The 22117-nt window shown below is 28.8% G+C and overlaps 3 protein-coding genes and 1 long non-coding RNA gene across 4 annotated transcripts; 1 reads left to right on the forward strand and 3 right to left on the reverse strand.

Moving 5' to 3' along the window:
- The first annotated feature begins 1814 nt into the window (after positions 1-1814).
- Positions 1815-5402, forward strand: LOC132936461 (uncharacterized). The gene is made up of 7 exons (XR_009663467.1): positions 1815-1963; positions 2048-2189; positions 2256-2392; positions 3756-3982; positions 4047-4124; positions 4566-5038; positions 5113-5402. It is a non-coding gene; the product is annotated as an uncharacterized LOC132936461 (long non-coding RNA).
- Positions 5403-8017: 2615 nt separating this feature from the next.
- Positions 8018-10422, reverse strand: LOC132936420 (52 kDa repressor of the inhibitor of the protein kinase-like). Its single transcript, XM_061003144.1, has 9 exons — positions 10364-10422; positions 10155-10276; positions 10058-10078; positions 9710-9988; positions 9161-9654; positions 8934-9092; positions 8610-8802; positions 8232-8548; positions 8018-8155 (listed from the first exon to the last, which is right to left on the reverse strand). Exons 4-9 carry the CDS (start codon positions 9765-9767, stop codon positions 8042-8044), a joined length of 1335 nt encoding a protein of 444 aa, XP_060859127.1. The 5' UTR covers positions 9768-9988; positions 10058-10078; positions 10155-10276; positions 10364-10422; the 3' UTR covers positions 8018-8041.
- On the reverse strand, positions 9809-11411 carry LOC132935436 (uncharacterized). Its single transcript, XM_061001985.1, has 7 exons — positions 11291-11411; positions 10909-11003; positions 10584-10829; positions 10364-10482; positions 10155-10276; positions 9932-10078; positions 9809-9816 (listed from the first exon to the last, which is right to left on the reverse strand). Exons 1-7 carry the CDS (start codon positions 11409-11411, stop codon positions 9809-9811), a joined length of 858 nt encoding a protein of 285 aa, XP_060857968.1.
- A 4051-nt stretch (positions 11412-15462) lies between these two features.
- On the reverse strand, positions 15463-21833 carry LOC132936273 (torso-like protein). The gene is made up of 3 exons (XM_061002965.1): positions 21263-21833; positions 18443-18851; positions 15463-16195 (listed from the first exon to the last, which is right to left on the reverse strand). The coding sequence occupies exons 1-3, from the start codon at positions 21463-21465 to the stop codon at positions 15812-15814; spliced, it is 996 nt and encodes a 331-aa protein (XP_060858948.1). The 5' UTR covers positions 21466-21833; the 3' UTR covers positions 15463-15811.
- Positions 21834-22117: the final 284 nt, after the last annotated feature.

Here is a 22117-nt window from a genome sequence, read left to right on the forward strand (position 1 = left end):
AACTTGGAGAAAAATGTTTGTATCTAATATACCAAAATAACACACACTATGAAGTAGACACAGATGTAATTGAAAGTATTGAAACGTAACGTAACGATATCGTCGTTCGAGATTTTTAAGATTTAAATTTTACTCTGAATTTTGATCGTCCATGCTGTAAAATGTTAAAGCAAACCTTTGGGAATTTTTAACTAAAAAACACGGCTCAAAAATGTCATCGCAATATCTAGATATCTAGATATCTCTACGTAATTGTATAATATTTTATTATTGACTACATGGATTTTTAAAAGGAAGGACCTAATAAATAACAATATAATCTTTGTAGTTCGTAATGGTCCATTCATTAATATTATTAGATACACTATGTTGTCATTTTTTCCCCATTTATTCATCCATAATATATTAATTAATAAGTTGCATATAATATGTCACACATAAATTAACTGAATAAAAAAAATAACAGTTATATGAATTGAAATGCCATAGGTAGTTATTTTAAAAAAATGGTTAACCTATTCAAATTTGTATTATCACTATCAGTTTTAAAACGTTGATTTACACAGCCGCCAAAAAAAAAAAAAAAATGAAAAATTTGTTATAGACGCGGCATGAAAGTACAGCGTTCTGTGGATTTATAAAAACGTAAAATTGCAAACTTCTAAAATAATGATTTGCGCAAATTTGTTGTTGCACCATCGGTCTTGACTTGTTAAAATACATGTTTCAAAAAAAAAAAAAAAATCAATTGGTAGCTATTTCCCCAGTAATTTTCTTGAACGTAAAGAAAAACTACCTAATAAACCATTTTATGTATCTGGAATTTTTTATATTTGCAAATAAGCAAATTAAAATTTACACTAAGTGAAGTTATATTTTTTTCAAAGTTAACTTTTAACTTAACTTAATTTTTCTAAAATAACTTAACTTAATTAAAATTAGTTAGCTTGCCCAGCCTTGGCTGGTACTATACCTAATCCCTAATTAGGTACAGTATGTGACAGCCAGCAGGGGCACGATCCCGTGTTTATTAAGATTAAGATTTAACAAAGATAACGATGAAAGTGTAACGTACCATTTATATTGAAACCATTTATATATATTAGGTTATTTATAACCTAATAATATAGGTAGGTAAAACTACTAATACAGCTTACCGGTTTTTTTTTTTTATAAATTTCGTAACAGTTTATAAGTTTGATTTTGAACTATTTGTAGGTATATAACAGTTTGTAAATACAGCTCATTGGGTCTTTTACCATATCACCACCACCGTAATTACGCCCCTGCGTCAACATAATGATTTACCTACTATAATATACGTTTTTTCAACCACAATTGCCCTTCCTCACAGACTCTGGGAATTTCGACCTACCCAATGCGCCAACAAGATTTACTTTCCAACCGGAAAAAATGAGAAGCAAAGCATTATTTCAACTACTTATGTTGTAGACAGACACAAAAAATTGGAAAATAAAATTATTACGCAGAGCTTAAAGCGCTAATAGTTTCAAAATAGGTCGTTTCACTCTAATTTTTAAGCTAACGATGCTAATTAATGTGGTCTGTTGATCGTAAATTTGCTACACAAGACGCAGACAATAAAATGCCCATGTGACGTTTCACGTCCGCTGAATTCGTGCTTATGGAGTCAGCGTTTACGAAGTTTCGGACTTTAGTAAAATTTAAATTCCCGCCACATCGGCCAGAAGTAGCACATGCAATAGATAACCGTTCTGATTATCACTAAGATAGTAATAATTGTTATCAAATGAATAACAACATAATGTTATTTTATTGTTCGCCGACTTTTGAATCATTCGATTATTTGGTAGGTATTTGAAATTTCAACAGAAATACAACTCCGTTCATACGTTTTAGTAAAAAATTGCCATGCAAAAGTGTACTCTTTTTAGTAAAACATCCAAAGTATCGCCTCGCCACATTACGTTAATTATCATTAGTAAGTATTATTTTCTAGTTGTACTGATTATATTTCTTAATAATATGAGGCCAGACTAATTTGCTAATTTGTTCACAAAAATAGATTTCCAAAATAGAAAATACAAGTAACTAATGGCTACAAATCTTCTAATTAAATGATTATCCGATTTCTATCTGGTACAGAATCTGCGGTAATTATTTCACAACCAGTGATTATAGACAAGGCTCAGTAAATCATCTAAGAGGTAAATTCATTTAATATGATTCATGTATTAGGTATTTAGATATTTTTAACAACTTGACATTTTCAGAAAATTGTATTTCTTTGACGATGGGTTGAAAGAACACGAACAGACAAACAAAGGATTTGGAGACGTTACAGTTGATGATTTTAATTCACCCAGAAAAGCCTCAGAAACCGAAAAATGTCTAATTCACACATACCTATGTAAGTATATTACTCAAGTCTCTGATTTTAAATGTTTGCCAAAACCAAATGTTACTTAGTAGCTTATCGTTTTTAGTCCACTGTATAAGAGTATGCTTATTATGGTTTTAAAAACTGAAATATATGATGTACCACATACAAGGAATTAAAAAGTCGCGCCAACAAATTTCAGACAATGACTTACTTGTAGATAATTCTGGTGGTTCTGATGTAGCCTTACAATATTGGAGTGAATTATGAAACTCAAAGAGAATATTCTGAGAATATAATTGATAGGATTTTATTTCAAACTATTTTACTGTGCTATTAACTAACATACCCACCTTTTCACGGGACACATTGTATAATATTCTTATCGAAGGCCTCAGCACGTTTAGTCAATATAAATTAATAAATAAACAATTTTAGGTTACAATCTTAAAATATCCATAGCTTGCTTTAAAAGTAAAATACCAATCAAAGTTTAGAGCTTCTCTATGAGGTTCTTTAATAATTATTTTTGTTTTAAGTTTGATTATAATATTATGTTATTTTACTATACTATTAAACCTGACAGTACATAATTGGATCTACTGTCCTCACAATTGCATGTTGCTCGTAGTTCAATGAGAGAAAACAAATGGTGCACTGACATATTTTTAACAAAGTTTAAGTTTTTTATACAATACATTTTGCTTAGCAGGAATCCAATTTCAATAACTCAGAGGGCCTCAATATATTTAAATTGCAAAGAAAATAGGTATACATAACTAGTTTGGACTATAGAGGGATAAGACATTTTAGTGGAATTACATTGAAATCATAACTTTTCTTTAATTACTGTAATTTTAACAAATCTCATACCTAATTGATAAAAATGATGAGAATATACGGTTATCAACTACATTTGTTTTTTGAAACAAAAAGTTATTTTAGAACTCGTCCCGTCACTATTGATCTGATTGTTATGACAATTGAATCTGTATTTTGGTACGTTGCGAGTAAGTGGCAACTTGATACAAATTAAGTTCTATTGAGGTGTGTAAACATGTGAACATTGTGAACAACTAAAATGTCATAAATTACAAGATAATAAGGTTTACACCTTAATTATTGGCATAGGTTAATATGATTTGTTTATTTTACATACAATATTACATTTATTCATAACACATATCTTTCAGTTCCCATGTATTGTTGTTTAGTAGATGTGACTTACACTTAATGGTTGTTTCAAGCAATGGTTATTGCCAAATTTTAATGTTAATTACAATATTAAATCTTATTTAAAAAATAATCTGCTCAAAAATGTATATATTTACTTTCCAAATGCACACCTACTAAAAATATTGTATCTCCTATTTTATTATTATTATGTTTATAGATTTTACACACAAATTTCCCGTGTCTTATTCTAAACAATTGGATCAAAAGACATCTCCAGCTGTTATCACACATATAACTTGTGAAGACACGACTATTGTACAAGATTTTTTTGTCAAACGCTTATTCTGTCAAAATGGTTGGCAGGATCTGTGAAAAGGTATATATTGAAGATGTTGCTGATAGGTTGTTAAAAGAAGTTGAGTGGTCTACATACGTACATACACGGTATGTACATTTATTGATCGTAGTCATATAAATTATCAAATTTAATTAAATATGTAAATTATAGGATTACTGGTTGTCAATACTGTTCCCATTCATGGAACTTACCTCTCAACAAGGATAGACAAATTTCTTTGAAAGAAAAGTAAGCAAAACTAATTACCTTCAGTTTTACTCCATCATGTTTTTAAATAAAACTATTTGTCTTTGACTTATTTATAATTATAAGAAAACTTTATTATACAATTGTATAAATAAAATGGCAGATAATAGGTTACTAAGTCACAGTTAAATATTAATCGGCGAATAACGATTTTAGTAATCTTGTGTTAATTTAAAAATATTATTTGTGGGTACTTCAATCTTTTAAAGTGTTTTATTATTTTTGATCTCACAATGATTATTTAAAATGCTATTTTTGGGCTATTTCAATCTACTGTAATACTAGTTTTAGAATAGCTGAATAGGTATTAATTTAATCTTTCCTCAATCAAATTTATTATTCATTTTAAGTGAATGAGAATTTTACTAATTTATAAATATGTAATTTATTATTTTAATTTATAGTTGTTGTAAATATGTTTAGGCCATGGGAGAACACCAAGAGTCAACCAAAAATTGGAGAAATACCCGATTGACAATAATCTTTAGAGCCTATTAACTTGAGAGCTGTGTTGTTATATTTTTAAGCCGTATACTCTAATAATGTACATCATAAAAATGATAATTCCAATTTTAGTAAACAGCAAAAATCATTCTTTTTGGACAATGATACTCTGTATCATAAAATACATTGTGCCAGTTTGATATTGAATAACAGATGTCAGATGAATATATTCAAAATTGTTTATGAAGGTTCCACTGAGGATGCATTTGCCTTTTCTAGTCATCGTGGTGGGAAGGCAACACTTCATCTAATAAACCAGCAGTATTATATTATATTTGATGACTTTGGATACAAAGCAATACATTAAAAAATGTAATATTTGTCAATGTGTCAATCCAGTTACAACACTAAAAGTGATACCTGAACTACACCCAGTTCCTCTACCAAAAAAGGTATATTACTTTTAACTAATAAATTAAAAATTATTAAACTAATTTGTAATAACCTAATAAAATATAATATTTAGGTTTTCAAGCATTTTGGAACCACCTAATTACCTACAGTATGCAGCAGTTGCCATTGATTATTGCAGTAAAAGGTGTGAGGTGTTGCCATTGTCCGAACAAGAGCAACTACTGTAGCTTATTATATTTATGGTGAAATAATAATAATTATTATTTGTTGACATTCCTACCAAAAATTGTGATTAGCGACCAGTGTCAGGAATTTTGTAATAATTGACTGGAACTATTCATAAAGTTAGTTCACCATACTATCCACAAAGATTCAATCGCGCCATTTTAAATTATTTGCTCAATGTATGTTAACTCTTTTTGTATAATAAATATAAAATAATATATTATTAAAAATACAATAATATCAGTTTTAGATATTTTGAAAATAAAATTTAATGGCCTAACGTTTTACAAGGTGTTTTCTTTGCAAACCGGGCGTACTACAAACATAAACTAAATATTCGTCATTTTTTTTATTATTCCAAAGAGAGCCACTACTTCTAGTTGACTTCAAACTTTCCCAAATGAGGATAGTAGTATAATCGAGGACAATATTTTTACCGGAGAATTCAACAAAAACAAGTTTTAAGAAACTTTGCAGAGTAGTCTATCAATGAGAGGAATGTCATATTTATACTATTTTTTTATAATTACAACATAATTAATATTTTGATATAAGAAAAAAAATATTTAATATAATATAAAAGTCTCATAGTAGGGTTACTATATATATTGTCCTCCCCACATATATTATTTATTTATATTAATTTATTATTAAAACTAATTTCGAGGTCAGTTCCAAAATAGATTTGTTAAATAATCGTTAGAAGTTTTAATATAAATTAAAATATTAGGTCTTCTGTTGTTTATATTTTGTATAATTTTTATATCTTAGAAAGTATAAGTTAGTAATGGCTTTTATAGGAATTGGTTGTTAGTATCTTTCAGAAGGTATTTTTAAATTGTTACTCTTTTTTGTATTATTATAAAAGCCAAAAACTTAAAACCAAAAAAAAAAACATAAGAACTTACACAATTTTTGAGAGATACCTATTATTATAACACAATAGGTAGTCCAAATTTAAATTAATTAATCCTAATTTTCACAACACGCTATGTATTATAAAATTATGGTGACAGTAATTTAATATTTTGATGATGTAGGTACACAAATAATTATTAAATTTTTTAAATGTTTAGGTAGAGAACAGTTGCAATCATATTTAAAACAAAACAGAATAGAAAATGTATGTAAATATTAATTATTCCAAATAAGTATTTACAAGTATACAACCATTGATAAAACCTATAACTGATTGTAATAGAAGTTTGCGGTACTGATACCGAAATAATTGCCGCTGCTATTTATTTTAAAACTTCAGTATATATATTTAGTAGTCTGACACACACTTAGTGGCTTTTTAAGAATATTAATTAAAAAGGTAACCCAAAACTTGGAGAAAAATGTTTGTATCTAATATACCAAAATAACACACACTATGAAGTAGACACAGATGTAATTGAAAGTATTGAAACGTAACGTAACGATATCGTCGTTCGAGATTTTTAAGATTTAAATTTTACTCTGAATTTTGATCGTCCATGCTGTAAAATGTTAAAGCAAACCTTTGGGAATTTTTAACTAAAAAACACGGCTCAAAAATGTCATCGCAATATCTAGATATCTAGATATCTCTACGTAATTGTATAATATTTTATTATTGACTACATGGATTTTTAAAAGGAAGGACCTAATAAATAACAATATAATCTTTGTAGTTCGTAATGGTCCATTCATTAATATTATTAGATACACTATGTTGTCATTTTTTCCCCATTTATTCATCCATAATATATTAATTAATAAGTTGCATATAATATGTCACACATAAATTAACTGAATAAAAAAAATAACAGTTATATGAATTGAAATGCCATAGGTAGTTATTTTAAAAAAATGGTTAACCTATTCAAATTTGTATTATCACTATCAGTTTTAAAACGTTGATTTACACAGCCGCCAAAAAAAAAAAAAAAATGAAAAATTTGTTATAGACGCGGCAGGAAAGTACAGCGTTCTGTGGATTTATAAAAACGTAAAATTGCAAACTTCTAAAATAATGATTTGCGCAAATTTGTTGTTGCACCATCGGTCTTGACTTGTTAAAATACATGTTTCAAAAAAAAAAAAAAAATCAATTGGTAGCTATTTCCCCAGTAATTTTCTTGAACGTAAAGAAAAACTACCTAATAAACCATTTTATGTATCTGGAATTTTTTATATTTGCAAATAAGCAAATTAAAATTTACACTAAGTGAAGTTATATTTTTTTCAAAGTTAACTTTTAACTTAACTTAATTTTTCTAAAATAACTTAACTTAATTAAAATTAGTTAGCTTGCCCAGCCTTGGCTGGTACTATACCTAATCCCTAATTAGGTACAGTATGTGACAGCCAGCAGGGGCACGATCCCGTGTTTATTAAGATTAAGATTTAACAAAGATAACGATGAAAGTGTAACGTACCATTTATATTGAAACCATTTATATATATTAGGTTATTTATAACCTAATAATATAGGTAGGTAAAACTACTAATACAGCTTACCGGTTTTTTTTTTTATAAATTTCGTAACAGTTTATAAGTTTGATTTTGAACTATTTGTAGGTATATAACAGTTTGTAAATACAGCTCATTGGGTCTTTTACCATATCACCACCACCGTAATTACGCCCCTGCGTCAACATAATGATTTACCTACTATAATATACGTTTTTCAACCACAATTGCCCTTCCTCACACAGTGGCGTACACAGCTATTTTCAATGGGGGGGGCTTACATAGTAAAAATTATATACATATATATATATATATATATATATATATATTATACATTGATAAATCAAAATAATATGTCGTTTAACTAATATTTATTTTCATTATAAAACAATGTCTATTTTCCTGGGTTTTTGTCCCAACTCATCAATGACTTCTTCAGGAGTTAAATTTATATTTCGGTATACCGACAACATGGTCAATCCATTTAATCTGTCCTGTGTAAATAATTATTTTTCAGTATAAAATGTAATAAATAAGGATTACAAATATGTATGATAAAAAACTGTTTACCTCTTTCATAGTATTTCTCAAATAAGATTTTACTCTTTTTAAATTTGAAAACATTCTCTCTGGAGTAGCTGTTGATACCGGCAGTGTGCATAGAATTTTTAATAACATATGAATATTTGGGAAGATCACGGGACTACAAAGTTTTAATGCATCAATTCCATTAGATGGTTTAATATTTAGACGGGCAAGTTTTAACTTCCACATTTTAAGTTCACCAAGAGTGGTAGACAAATCATTATGAGTCAAGTAGAATGAAACGAGAGATTCAAAATCAGCTTCATTAGAATCTTCGTTGTTGTCAAATAAACAATAAAAACCTAAATAACGGAGGTTTTAAAAATAATATATTAATATAAATTTATGTTATTGGGAACTAACCTTTAAAAATATTATGGTGCTCTAAGAATCTGAGCTCTAGTTGATTTATGAATGATTCAATATAAGGAATACAAATAGTAACTCTAAAATAATCTTCTGGTTCTTCGGATGATAATGATGGATTAGCACGGTTTATTTGCCTTTTGTTTATTCTTTTTACTACAATTTGAAAATCTAGAACTTCAGCCATTTTCTAAATTAAAAGAAATAATTTAAATAATCTTTACTGTATTTATAAATATGATATTAAGAAGCAAACTAGTGATTTTAATTAATTAAAATATTGTATAAGCATAATATATATTAATCATTAATGTTAGTTACTTGAGCCTCATCAAATATTTTTTTAAATTCAGGTTCAATATTAGTTCTTAGTTGTTTAAGAGCATTAACATTATCTTCTGCTAAACCAACCATTTCTTTTAAATCAATGTCTTTGCTTTGTAGTTGTTTGCACAATGGCAGCCCATATGAAAATAAAACCTTTTAAAAAACAAATAAACATTTAATTTTTAACTCAACTACATGATTTAATATATTGAATTAGGTACCTTTATAATTTGTACTGATATAAGAAATTCTGAGTCCATTGCATTTCTTAACATATTGGCTTCAACTGCAGTTACATCTTTCCAACTTGACATAGTTTCTAATGAAACTACAACGTATGGAAATAACTGAACAAAATCATTAACGGCATCATACCTTTGAATCCATCTGGTTGCACATAATCGTTTTAATGATTTTATGCTTGGTATCAAATCACTATTACTAATAGCTTCAAAAAGTGCATTTTTGCGTTTAGGTGTATTAAAAAAACAATACAATTTTTCAATGACCCCAAGGCAATTTCGAATTGGTTGTAAATCACACGCAGAGGATACTGCTAAGTTTAAGGAATGGGCAACACAGTGCACGTACAATGCCTTAGGATACTTTGCTTGTATAATAGATTTTACTCCTTTAAATTGCCCGGACATATTTGCAGCACCATCATACCCTTGGCCATACAAAAAATCACAGTTAATACCACTAACATTGAGACCTGAAAAACTATTTAATAACTATTATTTAAAATAATAATATTTATTTTTAATTACCATTTAGAATTGCAGATGCTAAATCAACTCCTGTTAAACTATGAATCTCAACAAACATGATAAAATCTTCATTGATTTGTACATCATTCCCCGTTCCACTTAAGTATCTTACACATATTGTTAGTTGTTCTGTAACTGAAATGTCTGTTGTTTCATCAGCCAAGACTGAGAAACATTTGGATGCATTGATTTTTTCAACAATTTTTTTTAATAATATATCACCACATATAGCTATTATTTCATTTTGTATCCTAGGGCTTAAATATTTATTACGTGAATCTGATTCAAGGAATGATCTAATACAATCGTTGTCTTTTACTTTATATTTTAAAATTTCTCGGAAATTACCTTCATTTTTAGCTGACGCTGCTATATAATTTATATTAAAAAAATAAAAATAAATTAATAAACAAATCATTTAAAAAATATAAAATCATTAATTTACATGTAAAGTCAATTGGGCCAAAATCCCTATGTCCCCGTAGAGCAATTTCTTGTTTGCCACATAAAATTATGCATTCTACGATTGGTAAAAGCCTTTTTCTATTATTAATTATCTGTTTTGACCTGTAAAATAAATAATAATGATACCTGTTACCTATTATATTTACATGTAATTATAATATGTTATTAGTATACTTAGATATATTTTACCTATCATCATCCAAAGCATCAACAATTGATTTTTGTTTTTTAGAAAAAACACTTAAAAAACTATCAGCTTTCAAAGCAGCAGTTTTATGGTATTCCAACAATGAATGTTTATTAAAAACCTTTTATAAAAAATTAAATATAATAATATGTATAAATACATTATATTATTATGAGTTGTTTGTAATATTAAAATTAAATTTAAAATAATTAATAAAATTACTTCTTTAGCCTTTTTCCAATTGTTAAATGGTTCAGAGGACAAAAAACCTAGTTTTTGATTTCCCACACCACCACATTTAGCAAAAACCACGCAAAATCGACAAAATGCACCAGATTTTATTTCGGAATACAGTAACCAGCTGTATGAAGTTAACCAGTGGTGTTGAAACTTTAATTTTCGTTCTTTATTAGGCTCTAGTATAGGAAACGAGTAAGAAACAGGCGGAATCCATGCATTTGTGAGAACCTAGAAAATGGACAGTAATAAAATTCACAATATACAATTTATTATAACATAAAAATCATAAAATAAATTAATAACTTACTATATGTTTTTCATTATCAGTTAAGTTGCGATCCACTTTTATAAACATACCAACATCATTAACTCGGGACATAACAACATTTGAGGACGATGTACCTATTTAGTATTTATTTTGTACATAATAAGTAATCGGCTCATTAGCAATGACTTAAGGTGAAATTAAAAATATTTTTACAATACTCGATTATTAATTAAAAATATATACCTGTCCTATTACCTACAGGTAATTATTTAGTATAACTACAACGCTACACGCGTACATACAATATGTATATAATAATATATTATATACAATTCAATAAAAGAGAAATTTATTTTTACCATATTAATCATTTTTTTGTACCTAGGTCCTAGGTTGATAATATAATGTATTAAATATTTACCTGGTTCCTCCGAGTTAATTGTATCACAAATTAGTGATGATTCTTCTTCTGCTATTGGAATAGCAGGCACGGGACTTCTTTTATTCGTATTAGTAGAAAAATATTCGTTTATTCTTTTCATTTTTATTGTTTTATAAAATATTTAAACAGTAAGTACAATTTACTAAACGTTCAAAGCGTCAGGAATTTGATTGAAAATTGAGAAATAGATTCTATACTATAGTATTAGCGATACTGCGATAGCTATTAAGGCATATTATATCGGATTACACAGATCTTTAAATATTCTACGATTGTCGACCCTCATGTTTGTGTTTGAACAAATTTCCCAATAATTTCATTAATTTGTAACAAGATATCAATAATATCTACAATATATTATAACAACAAACTGGGTTGCTCATAAGTTATAATATAATGGAGTATAATTTGTAATATCCCATATCTAATAATAACTTCGGTGACGACGGTCTTCTCGCCGTACATTTTTAATCGAAACTCGATTGTGACGGTAACACTAAAATTCTCTTAATTTAATTTTGTATTAATTTTTATTAGTACTATTAATTTTTTTTTAAATTGTCATCATTTTTACGTAATTACGTAAACTGAAAAAATACTAAAGGGGGGGGGTTTGAACACCCAAAACCCCCCCCGTGTGTACGCCACTGTCCTCACAGACTCTGGGAATTTCGACCTACCCAATGCGCCAACAAGATTTACTTTCCAACCGGAAAAAATGAGAAGCAAAGCATTATTTCAACTACTTATGTTGTAGACAGACACAAAAAATTGGAAAATAAAATTATTACGCAGAGCTTAAAGCGCTAATAGTTTCAAAATAGGTCGTTTCACTCTAATTTTTAAGCTAACGATGCTAATTAATGTGGTCTGTTGATCGTAAATTTGCTACACAAGACGCAGACAATAAAATGCCCATGTGACGTTTCACGTCCGCTGAATTCGTGCTTATGGAGTCAGCGTTTACGAAGTTTCGGACTTTAGTAAAATTTAAATTCCCGCCACATCGGCCAGAAGTAGCACATGCAATAGATAACCGTTCTGATTATCACTAAGATAGTAATAATTGTTATCAAATGAATAACAACATAATGTTATTTTATTGTTCGCCGACTTTTGAATCATTCGATTATTTGGTAGGTATTTGAAATTTCAACAGAAATACAACTCCGTTCATACGTTTTAATTTCACTGAATGTTTGTATTAGTATTTTCAAAGACACGATACAATTTTGAAAATAATTTGACTCTTTTCGAGCTATTTACAGCATTGTTAGTTTTTAATTTTTTTTGTTTTTTTTCTATAATTATCAATAAAATTGTATTTGTTGGGTAAAAAGCGTGAAAATTTAATATAAGGCTCCTGATATATCGTTCTAATAGCAGTTGAAAAATATTAAAAATACACGGGCACAATTTTTATTTATAAGAATTTAATGTTCAAATTTTGACAAAATTTATCAAATTCATTATTTATTAATTATTTTGTAGTTAAAAATGTATAAAATGTTTAACTGTTATGGCTAAGGATTGAAAATTTAAATCAAGGCTCCACGTAAATAGGTTATATATAAATTACTTTATTCACAATAATATCATCAAATATACTTGGTAATATCATAGGCTGACTGGCCGTTTTCGATCAGAATCGTTTTTCTTATACAATGATATTATATCATTGAATTCAAATTTAACACCATCCATTACAGTAACCCACTTGTAACCTACTGTAAATCAGAGCGACATCCACTTATCCAACTTTTTTTATTTTAACAGTTTCAGGACAAGTGACAATTTACAACAGTATATAAAATAACAAATAATAATAAATTTCCTAAACATAATATTGACACTGACGTTTTTTGTTATGATCAATGTAGGTATAGGTAATCCAGTAATGAGTAATGACAATAAATATACCTTGTATATGATATGAAATAATAGTAATAGTATCTTACAATTTTATTATATTAAATACGGGGACGGAGTGACAGAGCGGACTAAGACGTCGACTGCAACACGCACCGTAGCCGGTTCGAACCTGGGCCTCGGGTGGCATTTCTCTTGACTGTATGACATAAGCGCCAACGGTACAAAAATGACCTATCATTTGCGCCAAAATGAATATATTATTATATAGGTAGTTATTTAAAAATGTCTATAATATATGTCCCTCAAGCCATAAGTACTACTGTTGGGTAGTTCCTTAAAATCATGTTAACTCACGTTAAAATCATATAAACACCGCATATATACCTATTGTAAAAAACCTTACAGATTGTATATTTTCTAAATAAATTTTTTTTTAAAAAAAGTAAAGTAACGTGATACAAATAATGTCGAGTAACGTGAATGTAATTTAAATAAAAATATTTAATGTAACGAGTAACATAATTTTATAACTTTTCAAATGTAATTTACTCAATGCTGCAGTTATATGAATATGTTTAGTGTTTACTTACATGACCGTACCTATTTATTTTACTTAATCTATTCATAAAGGTTGACAAACTTATGAGTAATTTTATATTACATTATCAAATCTTAGATTTAAAAAGAAAAATTTTTATGAATTCTCAACTCAAAATAGTTTGCTAATTTTCGTGATTTTTCTGTATTTTGTCAAAATTTGAACTTTAAATGCTTATAAATAAAAACTGTGACTGAGGATTTTTAATTTTTTTATCTGCCTTTGAAATAATAACCTAGGCGCATTCTATTAAATTTTCAAGCTTTTTTACTCAACAGATAAAATTTAATTGATATTTATAGAAAAAAAAACTAAAAAATTTAAAACTGACAATGTCCGTAAACAGCTCAAAAAGAGTCAAAATATTTTGTAAATGTTATGGTGTATAGAAAATGCTAATATAAACATTCAGTCAAAATTTCATGTCCCTACGGTCATTTGTTTTAGAGTTACACCAAAAACCAAATCTATATTCTCGAAAACAGATTTTGCGTAAAAATTCCCGTTTTTCCTTAATTTTTCTTTTGTTTTTCACGTCGCTTGTGAAAACTACTGGGAAATTTTTATTTTTGACCTCCCAAAGTACCAACTAGATTCACTTTCCTATCAGAAAAGTTACTATTGAAGAAAATCCAAGCACTTTTACTTTTTTTTTTTTCCGGTTAAATCGATGACCGGAGGAGGAACCGCGTTAGCATTACTTCCCCTAAAGCATTACTTCCCCTAAAGCATAACAAGCACTTTTACTGTCCTAAAAGGTGATGATGGACACACAAAAAAAAAAAACACACACATCATTGTAAAATCAATACATTCATCGCTTCGCTCAGAATCTAAAAAAAAAAATATGTTATATGTATACATATAAATATAATTTTATAAAAATAAATATCAATAATAAATTATATTATGTATACAAATAATTAATATAAATTTAATAAATCGGTTGATTCTGATTTTATAAAAAAATTTCAATAATAAATTATAATAACTATACAAATAAATATAAATTTAATAAATCAGTTAATAGCGATTTTATAAAATGATTTCAATAATAAATTATAATATCTATACAAATAAATATCAATTTAATAAGTCAGTTGATTGCGAATTTATAATATGTTATAACACAAAAGTTTTGTGACAAGACTGCTTGCACGCACTGACATGACGTGACGATCCATCGTAATCAGATGATATATTTGTCAATTAAACGTTTGGATTTGTGATTAAACGTTTGGAGTTTTTAAACGATATAGTTCTAAATTTAATATCTCTTATTTAATATCTATTAACCGTTGCACACAGGTTTTGTCACCTACAATACGATTTTGCGAGAGAGAGACCGCCATAACCCACCCGGGCATGGCAGATACCTGCAGGTGCCCACTTGAAAATTCTGCCAAACTAAAACACACGTGATTACCAAGCTACAGTATCCTCCCCTAAAAAGAAACAAACAAACAGCTAATAGCAATGGTTGCCGGGCTGAATGATCAATAAAAATAAAATAAAAAATAAAAATATATATTATGTATGCATATTGTATTTATTTATAAATATTTAAGTATCATAGGTAGTATAGGTACCTACTATACTGTATACAAGTTAACGTTACGATTTACGAGTATATAAGTGTACCTATATATATATAAGTACCTATGATAAAAAAATTAAAATTATTTTACACGAAATAGAATTATTGAATTTTCTTCAATAAAATTTACTTAGTTTTATTTTTAAACAAACATTGGACAATGCAAACATATAGTTATATACAATTATTATAATAAAATGCTCGAAAATAATAAATAATAAATTGTTTTTTTCTTTTCGTTCACGTTGACGGTCTCCCACCAACCATCGATGTGCTGCAATTATTGTATATACGGTATTCCTATGTATTATATTATTAGAGTATAGACAATTTACACGTTTCGAACATAATACTATTTTTTAACGGTGTAATCTATAATATTTTATGTTATTTAATACAAACGGACCGTTCTTCATAATTTCCGGCCGATGGTTTAGAGGTTGAGTTCGCGGAGTTTTACATGGTTGTCCAGCACCTCGGTGAACCATTTCCGCTTGACTGGCTCGGCGAGGAACGCGGACACGACCTTGAGGTGCAGCCCGACCACCGACTGCTCGTTCATTAGCGCGACGATTTCGGCGAACAGCTCAGGTCGGTTCTTGAGCGCGTACAGGCTGATATACGTGTGGCCCAGCTTGGACTCGACCTGTAGGTTGGTGTCGACCCATTTCTCCACCGCGTCCAACCCGACGCTCGTCACACGTCCCTGGTATTCGGTGTACAGTGGCGACAGCAACAACGTCGTGTCCGATTCCGAACAGTTGTTGAGCACGCATTTGTAGAACTTGTCGTAGAACACCGGAAGGTACACCAACACCTATACGCGGAACAGCGACACCGTATAATATGTGGTTATGAGTTATATTATACCGAGTGATCCGTTTTACGTATATGACTCTCATTATTTTAAAATACTATTACGTTTTACTATATTATTTTTCATATAATTTGAAGTCGTTGAAAAAAACATTTTTCTAAAAAAATAAACGTTTTACTAATTTTAATTTTTTGGAGTATTTTGATTGATAATAATTAAATTTTGTAGGAGTCTGGAGTAGTCTATGAGTTATAAGTACTTTAAGCGGAGTGGAATGGTACAGGGATACCCCTGGCCAAAATACTGATCCATTACTCCGTTCACTAAAACATTAAGTACTTATAAGTTATAACTAATAAACTATTTGTTCAAAATTCGATTTTTATAGACAGGAAATCGAAATACTCCGAATAATATTCTGTTTTAGAATATGAAATTAAAAACGTATATTGTTTTTCAGAAAGTGTAAGAAACTAAAATATATATATCGATAAAAATTATATTTTTTTTCCAAAAATATTATTAGTTATGTAAATTATTTGTATTATATTAATGTAAATATTTTCAAACACTTAAGTGTTTTTCTGTAACAATGTATGCCTTACGTTAAACGGATATCCATATATACAGTATACACATAATAATACTTAGGCATGTCGATAGCTATATTAAAATCAACCTCCGGACAAAATATACTAATATGTATTAAAAAATATAAAATAATAAATCATAGTATTAAAAGTTTTATTAACATTTGAATTACATTTCTACATAGTCCACGTTTAATTCTAATTTCTGTGCACTTTTTTGTACGAGATTTTCTATTCCTTTGAGAATGGTGTAACCGGTGTCCCGACTCCCGAACCATTGGTTCACTCCGTTTAAAAGATCCTCATTGTTTTTTTCGATTAACAGTTTCAACTTTGGAAATGGCACATACATGATACGTAGATGCAGGGTCGGCTCCAGAGACATGGTTAGTAGGGGGTCTAGTCATAATTTTCAGAAAATGTCTATGGTTTTTTTTTTTTTGTAATTCTGTTTTTAACAGTATAAAATTGTTTAGAAATATAGCTTGGGGAAGCCGCGGCCCCTAGGCCCCCCTGGAGCCGCCGCTGCGTAGATGAGCATTACAAAACAAAGTGCAGAGGAATGCTTATGAAAGGCGTTTAAATGTTTAAAACACACAGCCAACACACTGCTGCACGCAAACCATTATTAACTAAGGATGAGTAATGAGTTTAATTGGGGTCCTAAAGTCCCGATTTGGCACAGAGTGACTATCAACTTTTATCCGAAAGAATAAATCGTCAACCGAATCACAATATTATACTTTGATAACCTGCTGAACGGAGTAAACCAATCACCAATGGCTCGGGACACTTGCGACACCATTCTTTAGGAAAAATATAGATATTAGATAATATGGACAATTTGTACTATGACACAAAAAGTGTATGGAATTGAACGACGACTATAAAGAAAAATAATTGACCTAAATGTTAGTAAAATAATTTTTGTTTTCTATATTTATTAAAAAATATATTCTGTCCCATCTCTGGAGGTTAATTTTGAGATCGTCCTCGTTTTCGCACTGTCAGTACAATAAGCCAATAAGGCCACAACTCGAAATTTATGATTTTTATGTCCATGGTGACTATAAATTCGTAATTTTTTTCTCTATTTTTCAGTAGTAGCGCCAATTTAAAATTATAATATTATTTTGTTATAATAATAATTTAATATACAAATTGTTATAATTCAATGATAATATTATTAATAATAATCAAACATTCAAGAGACTGATGTTGTTGATTTTATAAACTAAATATCATATTATGCTATTATTTTATTTTTCCGTTTAAGTGTTTTTCAATCAACATAAACTTATTTTATAATATTATTGCATTAATAAAATGATAATTTTTAACACTTCATATATTTTGTTTACGGCCAAAATAATATTAAAATCAATTCAAAAGGTAGTACAATAAAGTAGTATTTATATAGCCATGGCAAAATTTGAAATTTTGTTTTTTCAAGTTGAAATCACACAAAAGTAAAGCTATTTACAAGGATAAAAATCACTTGATTATAATCACGACAACATTATAAATATGTATCTACCCTTCTCATTATTTTTTTGTGTGATGAAAAAATTGTCATTTTATTCTAAACTTTCATATTGATTTCCTGGTCATTTTGAGTTATGGCCTTATTCTACTGACAATATATACCTGGCTATACCTGGAAAACAGTATCTCCTAATGTGTATTCATCAATATAATGTGATCCATGCTCTGTAATAAAATCCGTCACCAAGGATTCTATACCAATGGACATACATTTAAATTTGTCGGATATTGATGATTTTAGTTCTGCAACTTGTGTAAAGTTATCAAATGTTTTAATACGTTTCACCGGTCGCCTATAAGACACAATTACGAATTTTTGTCCGAATCCCATTGCTATATCAGGCACACCAAAACGTTCAGATACCATATGTCGTGATCTACTTGTTGTCAACAGTTTCCATGGTTTATCGGTTAGATCAACTTGAAAGCCATCAAAATATACGTCGAATAGGCAGTCCAAATCGGGACAAAACGTGATGTTTAGTAGATTTGTATGGTTTTTGGTCACATTTAAAACTTCACTGAAAAAAAAAATAATAATTTATATTAATTACCTATTACAAAAAGATTTGGAAAATACTCGATAAATAAAAAAAAAGAGTAAAACCTATGTCGAAATTAATATGGTAAATTATATGATATTTGTAAATACGCAAAATGCAATAATATGTGTTTCGATTTTTCAGTTATTTACACACGGAAAAAATTATTTGGTTATAGTATTTATTTTTTTCCGTGTATTATGACATTTTGGTATTTTATGATTCATAATCCTATAATATTTATTTATAATGTATACTGCAGGCTCGTACAAATATTTAACCATAGACTAAATAAACTAAACTAATTGACTAAACTAACCAAAAGAATGGTAGTTTTATAAAATAATGTTCTAATTTCTTATCGCTAGCTTTATGTCTATAGTTATAGTGGTTATTCAACTATTAATAGTCCAGAGGTCTTCGAAGTTCAAACCACAGCCGGCAGACCACATAATGTAGCTAACTATTTAAGTGGGCTGCTTAATCATATTACATTGATACCTACTGTATATATATATATATATTATAAAATATATATGCTCATAAAAACACGAAGCCTGCAGCATGTATTCAATTCACTGTACCTACATAGTACATGGTAATAAAAAAACAAAATTTTTAGAAAATATAAGTAGATATGATATAATATATAATAATATATTATATACAATCTATACATGTAGGAAAAATTATCAATACTGATCTGTGGCACACGGCCTATACAAACTAACAGTCCGAGGTAAAAAAATCCTAGGAAAAAAAGTCCGGTACATATAATTATTTTTTAGTAAATGGACTGTGGTGGCCATATTACATAATTATATAATCTACATTTATCACATTTATATTACATTAAAATATAATAATTCACGGACGACACAATATTAACATTGAAAAATAAAATATATAATAATGTGTTGTGTGTGTGTGCGTGTGTGAGCTGTTCGGTGGCGGAGTGGTGGTACACGGAGCTTATCAATATTATTCGTATATTATAATGACTAATGAGTAAGTATAATTTCTACGAATTTATAACAAAATATAAATACAAATGGTTATTATTATTAATAATATTTAAATTTTAAATAAAATATAGTTGGAAGAATAATATTGAACAAATATTCGGTGTTAAATGAAATGAAGATGTAAATGTAATGTTTCACTAATGTTCAAATTTTAACATATAATAATGAAAATGTAACTTTATGAAGAATTTTTTTTTTTTTTAATATTCCATCAATTCCTATTTGTGAAATATTTATTGCGTTTGATTAACCACATTAATCACCTGCGGTTTTTTTCTACTTATTGTGTCGTAAATGGACGTACCCATGTACGGTTCCTAATTCTAATTTTATCACGTTACGCTTTGACGTTAGAGTTTATCTTAACAGTTATTCTATGGACAATTAATAACCAATACATTGTACGATTTGCACTAAATCGTTGTATAGCGATAGCGTTATTAATTATTATTATTACTATCATAAAGGTGTGTGTGTGCGTGATGCGTTTACACCAGCACACCCTTTAATAATTAATGTATTATAATATGTATTGTAAGGTGTATTATAGCTATAGCACTGAGTTTTCATTATGTTAGCGTTCAACAAAATTACAATTGAAACATTTTATTATTAAACAACAACTATTTGGCTGATATTTTTGACTAGGTGAAGGCAATGCACAAATAGACTACTAATAGTCATGTTGAACGCGATTTTTTTACAATACCTATGGACAAAATGTCTTTGGTTGGATCTTAGATTTACAAATGTACAATATTTTGTAAAATTATCAAAAATAACGTTAAATTGATAACTCGGCCGGTTTATCTTGGCACTCGGCAACCGTTACGATTTTATAAAAATAGTAGTCCGAAAACTATATTTTTCAATATATAATATAACGGTTGCCGAGTGCTAAGATGAACTAGATGAGTGTTATACTTTGGAATCCAACTATTTATTTTGTTTAAAAACTGAAACTTTAATATTAAAATGCTAAGATTTTGAACTTTGAAATACCTACCTAAAACATAAATTGTTCATATTTATTACTCCTGAAAAATGAACACACATTATATAACGTCATTACCTAACGAATTGCCTACTCACTTTTGATTATTGATTTAAAGAGCTATTTTTTAAAAAATGTTATCAACAAAATAGGTGATTTCAAATTAATTGTGTATAAATATATCTTAATTAAGTTCAATAGCAAGTAGTTACCCAAAGATTATTCTATTGCCACTATTTTCAGCCCAAAATGTAAAAAAATAAAACAACAAAATAATTGAACTTTTGGAAAATTTTTTTCTGTCATTGTGATTATAAATTTGTTGTGATTACTTATAGGCTTAGTACAATATTATTTTTAAGCACACTCACGTGAAACGATCGGCCCCGTCGATTATGTCGTGGGTGACCGACTCCTTGGTGTTGGACACGTCGCCGTACAGCACGTCGCCGATAATACCGAACCGCTGGAGCAAGTCCACGCTGCGACCGATGTCCACGTTAGCGGCCGCGTCCACGCAGACAGCCGCCCTCAGCGCAAGCATCAGGATCGCCGCGACGGCCAACGCGTCCATTATTGCCGTCGTCGGATCCGTGAAGTGCAGACACCGGGTGAGTGGTGACGTTACGCACAGTTCTCCGATATTGCCAAAGGTGTGAAAGTTAGTGAAAATAATTAACAGTGGCAAGTTAAGTTAATTCAATTAAATTGCCTTCAATTAAGTTAAAAGTTAACAAAAAAAAATTTAATTAGATAAGTTTAAAGTTATTAAGAGGCGGAGTAAACGGTAAGGATTTGGCGATGAACAGAGACGGCTGGAGAATTGGTTGTGAGATGGTCATAGCGACCAAATAACCCAAAAGAAAGAAAGTTAAAAGTTTAGATAGAAAATACAATTAACTTATCTCAGTTAAAAAAAAGTTGATTTTTTTCAAGGTTCAATATTTTTAAGTCACAAACTGTCTAGTATTTTGTTATACACAAACATTTACCAAGATGTTTAACACTGTGTAAAAAATTAGATTATTATAACATATAATTCGAAAATAAATAACCAAAATCGAAAAAGAGTCGATGAATCAGTATTGTCTAGTTGATTATAGATGATTCGAAAAAAAAATTGACTTAACTGCACGATAATGATGATTAACTATAAAAAGTAAAGTTACAACAATAAACATTTTAACTGAATAGGTTAACTAGTTAAAAACAAAAACAATTAACTA

Source organism: Metopolophium dirhodum, chromosome 1, assembly GCF_019925205.1.
Source record: "Metopolophium dirhodum isolate CAU chromosome 1, ASM1992520v1, whole genome shotgun sequence".
Classification (NCBI taxonomy): Eukaryota; Metazoa; Arthropoda; class Insecta; order Hemiptera; family Aphididae; genus Metopolophium; species Metopolophium dirhodum.

What these genes read in the sequence shown, in the direction of transcription:
- LOC132936420 (XM_061003144.1), bottom strand. Translation starts at nt 9,767, where the DNA reads ATGTTTGTTGAGATTCATAGTTTAACAGGAGTTGATTTAGCATCTGCA. An exon ending in AAATATTTGATGAGGCTCAA is followed by an intron (nt 8,803 to 8,933) that starts GTAACTAACATT and finishes CTTTTAATTTAG; the next exon opens with AAAATGGCTGAAGTTCTAGA. An exon ending in TGAGAAATACTATGAAAGAG is followed by an intron (nt 8,156 to 8,231) that starts GTAAACAGTTTT and finishes TTATTTACACAG; the next exon opens with GACAGATTAAATGGATTGAC.
- LOC132936273 (XM_061002965.1), bottom strand. Translation starts at nt 21,465, where the DNA reads ATGGACGCGTTGGCCGTCGCGGCGATCCTGATGCTTGCGCTGAGGGCG. An exon ending in GACGGGGCCGATCGTTTCAC is followed by an intron (nt 18,852 to 21,262) that starts GTGAGTGTGCTT and finishes TTTTTTTTTCAG; the next exon opens with TGAAGTTTTAAATGTGACCA. An exon ending in TAGGAGATACTGTTTTCCAG is followed by an intron (nt 16,196 to 18,442) that starts GTATAGCCAGGT and finishes TTCCGCGTATAG; the next exon opens with GTGTTGGTGTACCTTCCGGT.
- LOC132935436 (XM_061001985.1), bottom strand. Translation starts at nt 11,411, where the DNA reads ATGAAAAGAATAAACGAATATTTTTCTACTAATACGAATAAAAGAAGT. An exon ending in AATTAACTCGGAGGAACCAG is followed by an intron (nt 11,004 to 11,290) that starts GTAAATATTTAA and finishes AATACTAAATAG; the next exon opens with GTACATCGTCCTCAAATGTT. An exon ending in ATTGGAAAAAGGCTAAAGAA is followed by an intron (nt 10,483 to 10,583) that starts GTAATTTTATTA and finishes TTTTTATAAAAG; the next exon opens with GTTTTTAATAAACATTCATT.